This window comes from Salvelinus fontinalis, chromosome 7 (genome assembly GCF_029448725.1).
Source record: "Salvelinus fontinalis isolate EN_2023a chromosome 7, ASM2944872v1, whole genome shotgun sequence".
NCBI classification, from domain to species: domain Eukaryota; kingdom Metazoa; phylum Chordata; class Actinopteri; order Salmoniformes; family Salmonidae; genus Salvelinus; species Salvelinus fontinalis.
The window spans coordinates 31,717,400-31,728,642 of record NC_074671.1 but is presented as its reverse complement, the minus strand read 5'-3'; the positions used below and the strand labels follow the sequence as shown (position 1 = coordinate 31,728,642).

Sequence of the window (11,243 nt, the reverse complement as noted above, 5' to 3'; positions counted from 1 at the left end):
GGATCAGATTCAACAGGTTGTTAAAAGGTATGGAAACACTATCAGTATATGGTCTGATGGGATCGAAAGCATAAGAAACTGCTACTTGCTTGAAAGTCATGCTGCTAGGGCCGGGATTCAATCCGATCAGCGGTAGATCCGCTTAAAAGCGCAGTGGACATTTAAAGGTCATTCCCGATTGAGACAATATTTGCAGCGTTTACCATGAATAACCTTGGGTAGTGTAATTTTCTTATTTGAATGATGAGAATAATGTTGGAAATGACATCAGTTTGAACAGGTACAGAAGGTTCCCGTGTTTAACAACGATTATGCATCGGTGTTCCACTTGGCTGAGGCAGAGAACAGAGTAGCGGGGAGTTTATCTCGCCTGTAAAAACAACACGATCTGACCGAATCAATTTTTCTCACCTTTACATCAGTGGCCCAGTGGAAAAGGCATCAATCAGCCTGGGGATTGTGGGTTCAAGTCCTACCTGGGTTGATCAGAATCGGCTTGTTTTTCAATGAGTATACCTTTAATCAATGGCAAATTACTGTCGAGTACTTTGGTTCCAACTCCCAATTTATAATTGCACAGATCACTATCCCCATCCTCGCCGTAACATTGCTTGCTCACACCAAATTGAAATGCATGTGGCTAGCGTTCATTACTGTCAATAGTGAATTCCAAATTGCCTAAGTGGCCCAGAGGATCACAATAATGTTTTACAGTACCTATGTGTTTTACAATCACATAGGTACTAGAGAACTGACATTGGAAGCCCTTTTCCAGATCATGACTACACCACCACCCCTGTACTTCACAAAATACACATTCGTACATTGTCTTTTCTAAGCAAATGAAGCACATGTCAAACTGCTGTAAATCAAAACTTTACTACCCTAAATAAGAAAACACGTTCATAGTATTCCAACGACTCAAACTGATTTAGACCATCAGTGTCGTGTGCGAGTCAGGACTGTGGGATGTAGGCAGAGGTGTCCTCCAGGCCTGAGCAGTCGTTCTCCAGGTACTCAAGGATCACGTTGCCCCCGTTGTGGAGGGGCGAGTCTGGGTGAGCCAGCATGGAGAGAAGGGTGTCGTCCATCTTGAGAGCTTCGCCCGTCTGGGGGTGGCACAGCCGCAGCTTCTACACGCCAACAACAACGCCACAGGGGGAGGACAAAGTAGGTCTTTAGTGAGAGGTGTCTTAGAGACAAGACAGACCAACAGGAAAGTTTGCCATGCGCACTCGATCACCTGCTGGGTGTCGACAAATGGTGGCGATTCAACATGTAGAATAGAATGGAAACAAACAGAAAATGGCGGCCGATGTTCTGTGGTCAGTGGCGATAGGAAGGATAGCCATTGCGCACTGCCAATGTTCGTGTTGGTATGTTTCGTCTCTAATATTTGCACAATGACAATGGTAGAATAGGTTTTTCTGCTTGGAGACAGCTCGTGATAGTTTTCGGTTACCTTTCTGTTAATACTTTGTTCTAAGATGTTTCAAAAAGAGAGGTTTCTAAAATGCGTTCGATGACAGCGGTACAATAGGTTGATTGGAACCTGCTGCTCGAGGCTGTTTTCTGTTACCTTAGCCGTCAGTACGTTGTTGCTGTTCTTGAGGCTGGCCAGTGAGGCGGCGCAGTCCACTACTTTCCCCACACTCCACTTGGAACAGAAAAACATAGGCAGGCTGGAGGCTTCGCCCTCTTTGGGAAGGAAGACATTGAAATAGGTCCTCTCTGTCTGGAAAGCAAAGTTAGAGATGTGGACTTGTACATCAAATAAAATGCAAAAGCACATAAAGGACATTGATTCTTTATAGAATGACAAGTAGATGCTGTTTACAGCAGGGTTCCCAACCTTTTCACCGTGCACCCCATGTTTAGTATCACTCTCTTATTATTGTTTATTGACATAGCCTATATTAAACCAGCTTGAATGTTTAATGAGTTAGTATAGTTTAACAAGACTCATGGCATCTTTTGGATAGGCTATTTAATAAAAATAATAATAATAGATAAGGAAAATGCATTCTATACCCGATTTCCCTGCTACTAAATATGTTTAATAGGCCAATGTTTTCAATTTAATTATACACATATTTCTCTTTTACAGAAAGTGAATAGATCAATTGATAGCGACAGAGTCACATTGTATAAGATGACTTCCAAGCAAGTTTCTTTGGCTCCTCAACTTTAAAAAGGTCATAGCTCAGCTTCTGAATATCAGAGACAAACCAAAGATATTCCCATCAGAGGTGACTCTTCCTCGGGTGTAAACCTTCCTTGACTTTAGGGGGGAATATTTGTTTATTATATGCGATTGTTTAAAAACAATGCATAAATCTGCAACGCTTTAGGCTAGATACAAGCGGTAAAATGCCAGCGGAAGAGTCGACTGCTGGGAATATCTTTGGTTTGTCTCTATGATATTCAGCAGAGGTACGACCTTCGAAAGTTGAGGAGTCAAAGAAATTAGAGGGGGTAATTTAGAGGGTGTAATTTCTTTGACTCCTCAATTTTAGAAGGCCTTAACTCAGCTTCTGAATATCATAGAGACAAACCAAAGATATTCCCATCAGAGATAACTCTTCCTCAAATCAAATCAAATGTATTTATATAGCCCATCAGCTGATATCTCAAAGTGCTGTACAGAAACCCAGCCTAAAACCACAAACAGCAAGCAATGCAGGTGTAGAAGCGCGTTGGCTAGGAAAAACTCCCTAGAAAGGCCGAAACCTAGGAAGAGAGAGCAACCAGACTATGAGGAGTGGCCAGTCCTCTTCTGGCTGTGCCGGTTGGAGATAATAACAGAACATGGCCAAGATGTTCAAATGTTCATAAATGACCAGCATGGTCAAATAATAATAATCATAGTAGTTGTCGAGGGTGCAACAGGTCAGCACCTCAGGACTAAATGTCAGTTGGCTTTTCATAGCCGATCCTCTGGCATTCTACCGCTTGTCTCTAGCCTAAAGCATCGCAGAGAATTATGCATCGTTTTAGATTGGTATAAACAATTGCAAACAAATATACAGTATATACACTACCGGTCAAAAGTTCTAGAACATCTACTCATTCAAGGGTTTTGCTTTATTTTTTACTATTTTCTACATTGTAGAATAATAGTAAAGACATCAAAACTCTGAAATAACATATGGAACTATGTAGTAACCAAAGTGTTTTATATGAGATTCTTCAAATAGCCACCCTTTGCCTTGAAGACAGCTTGGCATTCTCCAAACCAGCTTCACCGGGAATGCTTTTCCAACAATCTTGAAGGATTCCCACATATGCTGAGCACTTGTTGACTGCTTTCCCTTCACTCTGCGATCCGACTCATCCCAAACCATCACAATTTGATTGAGGTCGGAGTATTGTGGAGGCCAGGTCATCTGATGCAGCACCGCATCATTCTCCTTCTTGGTAAAATAGCCCTTACACAGCTTGGAGGTGTGTTGGGTCATTGTCCTGTTGAAAAACAAATGAAAGTCCCACTAAGCGCAAACCAGATGGAGTGGCGTATCGCTGCAGAATGCTGTGGTAGCCATGCTGGTTAAGTGTTAAGGCTGGTTAAGTGTGCCTCAAATTCTAAATAAATCACAGACAGTGTCACCAGCAAAGCACCCCCACACCAACACCTCATCCGTGCTTTACGGAGGGAAATACACATGCGGAGATCATCCGTTCACCCACACCGCATCTCACAAAGACACAGCGGTTGGAACCAAAAATCTCAAATCTGGACTCCAGACCAAAGGACACATTTCCACCGGTCTAATGTTCATTGCTTGTGTTTATTGGCCCAAGCAAGTCTCTTCTTATTATTGGTGTCCTTTAGTAGTGGTTTCTTTGTAGCAATCGACCATGAAGGCCTGATTCACAGTCTCCTCTGAACAGTTGATGAGATGTGTCTGTTACTTGAACTCTGAAGCATTTACTTGCGCTGCATTTTCTGAGGCTGGTAACTAATGAACGTATCCTCTGCAGCAGAGGTAACTCTGGGTCTTCCATTCCTGTGGCGGTTCTCATGAGAGCCTGTTTCATCATAGCGATTGATGGTTTTTGCGACTGAACTTGAAGAAACGTAAGGTTCTTGAAATGTTCCGTATTGACTGACATTCATGTCTTAAAGTAATGGACTATCATTTCTCTTTGCTTATATGAGCTGTTCTTGCCATAATATGGACTTGGTCTTATACCAAATAGGGCTATCTTCTGTATATCCCCTCATCTTGACACAACACAACTGATTGGCTCAAACGCATTAAGGAAAGAAATTCCACAAATTTACTTAAGGCACACCTGTTAATTGAAATTCATTCCAGGTGACTACCTCATGAAGCAGGTTGATGGAATGTCAAGAGTGTGCAAAGCTGTCATCAAGGCAAAGGGTGGCTATTTGAAGAATCTCAAATATAAAATATATTTTGATTTGTTTAACACTTTTTTGGTAAATACATGATTCCATAAGTGTCATTTCATAGTTGATGTCTTCACTATTATTCTACAATGTAGAAAACAGTAAAAATAAAGAAAAACCCTTGAATGAGTAGATTTTCTAAAACTTGACTGGTAGTATATACCCCCCCCCCCCCCGTGCAAATCAAAGCAGAATAAATTAGGTTATTACTTCTTGACCCAACATAGTATGTTGCATTATATATATACATCTCGCAGCCCCACTTTAATAATACCATCACAGTTCAAGTTTACACGTCAGACACACACACTCTCTCAGTGGCTGAATCTCAAATTACACCCTATTCCCTAAATAGTGCACTACTCTTGAACAGAGCCCTGTGGGCCCTGGTTGAAAGTAGCCCACCAGGGAATAGGTTGGACGCATTCACTCTGCATCTCGCTCTCCATCGCTCCTAATTCCAGACTGGTAGTACCTGTGGCAGTCCCTTGTCTCCTGCAGCATGAAGCTTTAGTTTCATCAAAGCCACCTTGGCTGCTGTTGCAGCATTCTTTACTCCCTTGCGACCTTTCCTCGGAGGCAAAGCCTTCTTGGACTCTGTTCAGTCAAGAGGGTAGAACCCAACATTTTGGTGAACACTGCCCTCATGTGGACAGGCTAAAGAATAGCAGGGATAAGCATATCCTGTATGGCCATGATTGTCATACATACATACACTATATATTCCCTATATAGTTCACTACTTTTGACCACAGCCCTGTGGAAATAGGTAATAGGGTACCATTTAGGATATAACTCCAATGAACCCAGTAAAATAAATTTTTGGGGTTTGTGATGAAAAGTTGCGACTGTGACTAACCTACAATCTTCTGCACGAGCGCTTGCGTGGCAGCCATGCGAGGCTTGGGTGTTTCCAGTTTATCACACTTGTGGTCATCTTGGTGACGGTGGCTGGAGAATAAAGAAAATGGGGGTATGAGAGGAGCTTTTAACACACCCATCATCTGTCTTGCCACTGCGGGCGGTCCACAGCTAGATCTCAAAGAAATATATTTTCTTACATGACATTTTTTTAAAGGAATATTTCGAACAACATATTAACCTAATTTTGGCCAAGGGATCCATGGAATAAGTTGAGGGTGTAATAAAAAAACAATGTAATATTATTAATCTAAAATGTATGTTATTAATCCTGGGAAACATGGGCCTGGGAGGCTCACAGGGATATTGGTATCCACAGTGCTCCACCAATTATCCATTTGTCAATTTATAATACTTCTTGTATTCCCAGAAAATTTTAAAAATCAAATACATAAATGCACTGTAATTTAAAATGTGCGTCAGCATGCTTCCGTTCGGGTAAGTCCATCTTGAGACCCTGTAGCCAGTATACACTTCCCCAAAATAGAATGAGGAAAGAAACCGCTCAGGGATTTTAACCATGACGCCAATGATGACTAAAACAGTTACAGAGTTTAATGGCTGTGATGGGAGAATACAAGGTTGTGGATCCATCCTCAGTTTTCACTCCACAATACTAGCCTAAATGACAGTGAAAAAAGGGACAGCAGTACAGAATAAAAATATTCCAAAACATGCATCCTGTTTGCAATAAAGTAAAACTAAAGTAAAACTGCAAAAAATGTGGCAAAGAAATTAACTTTATGTCCTAACACATCATTGTGTACCACTCTTCATATTTCTAAGCATGGCGGTGGCTGCATCATGTTATGGGTATGCTTGTCATCGTCAAGGACTAGGACGTTTTTTAAGGATAAAAACAAACTGAATAGAGCTAAGCATAGGCAAAATCCTAGAGGAAAAACCTGGTTCAGTCTGCTTTCCAACAGACATTGGGAGAACAAATGTACCTTTCAGCAGGACAATAACCTAAAACACAAGGCCAAATATACAATGGAGTTACATACCAAGACGAATGTTCCCGACTGGCCTAGTTACAGGTTTGGCTTAAATCAGCTTGAAAATCTATGGTAAGACTTGAAAATGGCAATCGAGACATGAACAACCAACTTCACAGAGCTTGAAGAATTGTTTTAAGAATAATGAGCAATTTTGTCAAATCCAGGTGAGTAAAGCTCTTAAAGACTTACCAGAAAGACTTTCAGCTGTAATCACTGCGAAAGGGGATTCAATGTATTGACTCAGGGGTGTGAATACTTATGTATATGGATATTTCTATATTCCATATTCAATAAATTTACAAAAATATCTAAAAACATGTTTTCACATTGTCATTATGGGGTATTGTGTGTAGATGGGTGAGAAAAAATAAGCAATTTAATCAATTTGGAATTCAGGCTGTAACAATAAAATGTGGAATAAGTAAAGGGGTATGAATACTTTCTAAACGCACTGTATGATCACTCAAGAAATCTGTCATTAACAGACATTCTGGCCAAGGAGATTTTAGTCGCGTAATTTTACATCTATCTAAAATGTTTGGTGCAGTATTTCTCAAGTGAAAAATTTGCATGTCTCGTTGAATGACAGCACTTCATTGAAGAATCCCTATTGTTGACCAATCACCTACAAAGGGGCGTAGACTTCAGCTTGCCTCAATAAAAAAAATTGTGCGCATGAACAGGCGAAGGTCACAAAATATCATCATACTATACACTGTTTATACAAAAGTATGTGGACACCCCATCAAATGAGTGGATTTGGCTATTTTGTAAAAATTTAATCTGTATTTAACTAGGCAAGTCAGTTAAGAACAAATTCTTATTTACAATGAAGGCCTAGTTCAGGGGCAGTATGACAGATTTTTACCTTGTCAGCTCAATCTAGCAACCTTTTGGTTACTGGCCCAACGCTCTAACCACTAGACCGCCCCTATTTCAGCCCCACCTGTTGCTGACAGGTGTATAAAATCGAGCACACAGCCATGCAATCTCTATAGACAGATATTGGCAGTAGAATGGCCTTAACGAAGAGCTCAGTGACTTTGAACGTGGCACCATCATAGGATGCCACCTTTCTAACAAGTCAGTTTGTCACATTTCTGCCCTGCTAGAGCTGCCTCGGTCACCTGAAAGTACTGTTATTGTGAAGTGGAAAAGTCTAGGAGCAACAACGGCTCAGCCGCGATGTGGTAGGCCACACAAGCTCACACAGGACAGCCGAGTGCTGAAGTGCGTAAAAATGTCTGTTCTCGGTTGCAACACTCACTACCGAGTTTCAAACTGCCTCTGGAAGCAACGTCAGCACAATAACTGTTAATCAGGAGTTTCATGAAATGGGTTTCATCGGCCGAGCAGCTGCACACAACCCTAAGATCACCATGCGCAATGCCAAGCGTCGGCTGGAGGTGTAAAGTTCGCCACCATTGGACTCTGGAGCAGTGGAAACGTGTTCTCTAGAGTAATGAATCACGCTTCACCATCTGGCAGTCCGACAGACGAATCTGGGTAAGCAACAGTGTAAATAGATATAGAATAAAAATACTTAATGACTGGGTTGTGTCTCTGGCAACCTAACCGCTAGAATGAACGGCCTGCCGGCTTGGCTCGCAACCATAGATGTGTCGGGGCAAGACCTATATTTTTGTTGAGGGATGAAATAGTAACCTATGTATACAATTATTAAAATTAAAGTTTTTTAAATTTAATTTAATTAGAATGGCCCTAGGCCTCACTTTCCGATCCAACAGGTCCCAGACGTGCTCAATGGGATTGCGATCCGGGCTCTTCGCTGGCCATGGCAGAACACTGACATTCCTGTCTTGCAGGAAATCACGCACAGAACGAGCAGTATGGCTGGTGGCATTGTCATGCTGGAGGGTCATGTCAGGATGAGCATGCAGGAAGAGTACCACATGAGGGAGGAGGATGTCTTCCCTGTAACACACAGCGTTGAGATTGCCTGCAACATCAGTGCCTGACCTCACTAATGCTCTTGCGGCTGAATGGAAGCAAGTCCCCACAGCAAATTTCCAACATCTAGTGGAAAGCCTTCCCAGAAGAGTGGAGGCTGTTATAGCATCAAAGGGGGAACAACTCCATATTAATGCGCATGATTTTGGAATGAGATGTTCTATGAGCAGGTGTCCACATACTTTGATAATGTAGTGTGTGCACAAACTGTTCCAAACTATTTTGGATGGGATGTATTGCTGTCTCTACCTTCGTGCTGTTGTCTGTGCCCAATAATGTTTCTACCATGTTTTGTGCTGCTACCATGTTGTCTTACTACCATGTTGTTGTCATGTTGCTACCATGCTGTATTGTCATGTGTTGCTGCCTTGCTATGTTGTCTTAGGTCTCTCTTTATGTAGTGTCGTGATGCGTGTTTTGTCCTATATTTATAATTTAAAAATATATAATCCCAGCCCCCATCCCCACAGGAGGCCTTTTGCCTTTTGGTAGGCCGTCATTGTAAATAAGAATTTGTTCTTAACTGACTTGCCTAGTTAAATAATGGTTAAATAAAAAATAATACAAATAAATGGGAAGCATGCGGATGCCTTTAGTTTAGCTACATCCATTTTTTTGTATGGAATATCATAATATACCCATTGATTTGTAAAGAATATAGCTTATAAATGAGCCATGAGCTTAGTTCAACTGTTGTACCCCATCAGAACCCAAAATATAAGCTTGTTCCACTAAATATTTTAAAAAGAATACTGTATAGACTCAAAACATTGTTAAAACTATAATGTAGATATCATGGACGGTCAGTCCTTGTATCTATAGCTCATTCTATGAATTTGAGAGTGGTTACATTTCTCTAGGCCCACCCCTCAGGTTTTTACCAATTGCAGGAAATTTGCTTGGAAACTGCAACATTTTCACTCCAATGCCAAGAGGTGGGCCTTTAAAATGGTCTTTCCCAGGGCCTGAGACATGGTTTGTCCAGCAATGCACTGGCAAAGTCATAGAAATAACATACACAGAGTTGTACTCTCATTCAAGGTGGTCCCTGATAAATTTGATGTCACAAAAGATGTCCCGGACCCAAAAAGTTTGAGAACCCATGCTCTACTCCTCAAACAACACATCACCTAACACTAGTTTCAGTAGATCTGGGCCCGTATTCACAAAGTGTCTCAGAATAGGAGTTCTGATTTAGGATCACCCCTGTCCATCCATTTTGAAAAGGCAAACTGATCGTAGATCAGCACTCCTTCTGAGAAACTTTTTAAATATGGTCCCTGTTCTTGTTGGAGACCAGGGCAGACAAAGAGAAAAAACATGACACTTACGCCAAACAGAAATGTTTCTGACAGTGTAGACAAATGACTGGCAACAGTTCTTTCCCTTTGCAGTCTTCAAATGTGCATGGGTATCTTGTACAGCCACCAGATATCTGGACTTCTTTTTTAACGTCCACCTGAGAAAAACATTTTCAATCATGACTGAATTCAAAATCATGAGAAAACTAGTTTGCCATTAAATCTCAACGCTGAATATGCGTCCCATTTGGCACCCTATTCCCTATATAGGGCATTACTTTTGGGTAAAAATAGTGGGTTCTGGTCAAAAGTAGGAATTAGGATGCCATTTGGGACGCAAAAACATTCTTACCACAGGACAAGCGTGCAAATCTCGACTTCTGTGTTCAAGGCTGGAAGGAAAGTAAAAAGACTTGTCTAGTAGTCAATCATAAAAACATTTTTTTTGTTTTTATATCACATTCAAACCCAAGAGCCATAGTGACTGAATTTAGTTAAACGCATATACACAAGTCAGGCCATCATATTTATCACCTGGATAAATAAAAGGTTAAACAACAACAAAAATCTAATCTTACCAGAAAACACCTCTGCAGGCATCACAAATGAATGGCAGAAAATCTGGAGGAGAAATTGACAACTCATAAAACGCATTGACAACTTCAACATAATGCCAAAATCAAAGGCTAGCAGCAGTGATTGCAAAAAGATGGTGGATAATTGAAGATGTTCCACCCAGACACTTTAATACAAATTTTTTTTTTTAGTATGCACCAATGTATTAGCAACTATTTCTGGTCTACTTATTTCGCTGTAACGTTATAAGAACCAGAAGAAAATAGGGAGTGGGATGTCATCTCTTCCTTCGCTGGTGATAGGATTGGCAAGCCACTGCTAACTGGCTAGCTATTGCTAACTGCCTATCTAGCCACTGCTAGTTTTAGCTGCCCTTGCTGACTCATTAAGGATTCAAAAGAGACTACTGGCTAACAAAGCTTTTGTCTTTCTAGCTACTTCTAGAGAGAAATAAGAGCTAAATTAAATTGGCTACACTTACAAATTGACTAAGTATTATTAACTAGCTAGCAGCTAAATGTTGTCAACAGCTTGCAAGTTAGCCAGCCTTACAGTGATTAGCATAGCCATGTAGCTAGCTAACCAGTTAGCAAGTTGGCAAAACAAACGGTAGCTACAAATACAAAAACACAACATTTAACGTTAAGCAACATAGTTCATTCTTTCGATCACATAATTCTAGTAAAAATGTTTTTTTTAATGAAAACCTGTCTGATGGCAGAACTTTATGTTACAATGTTTCCCAATGTCTAGTTCAGCCATGATTCTTCATGCGTCAAACTCAACTTTTCAACTTTGACCACAGATGTAACAATGAGACAGACATTTCACCGGATGTAAAAATGTGAAGCATACCACTCACTACCAAATACGGTGGTGGCTGGCAGTGGGAGAAGATGGAGCGAGGTGGATTTTTGCCGACATTCTGCTAATTTTCTCATCGATTAAACATTTCATCTCAATGCAGTTTTCTGTTTTCAAAACTATAAATCTGTTACGAACAGAGTGGCCAAAGTTTTGTAGAATTCACCCTTTGTCAAAGTTGTTTGTTTGTTTTGG

At 40.8% G+C, this 11,243-nt stretch overlaps 1 protein-coding gene across 1 annotated transcript; it reads right to left on the bottom strand.

Moving 5' to 3' along the window:
- Positions 1 to 860: 860 nt before the first annotated feature.
- Positions 861 to 11,000, bottom strand: zfand1 (zinc finger, AN1-type domain 1). Its single transcript, XM_055929160.1, has 8 exons — positions 10,892 to 11,000; positions 10,187 to 10,229; positions 9,961 to 10,000; positions 9,639 to 9,766; positions 5,274 to 5,365; positions 4,890 to 5,011; positions 1,580 to 1,735; positions 861 to 1,133 (listed from the first exon to the last, which is right to left on the bottom strand). The coding sequence occupies exons 1-8, from the start codon at positions 10,944 to 10,946 to the stop codon at positions 957 to 959; spliced, it is 813 nt and encodes a 270-aa protein (XP_055785135.1). The 5' UTR covers positions 10,947 to 11,000; the 3' UTR covers positions 861 to 956.
- Positions 11,001 to 11,243: the final 243 nt, after the last annotated feature.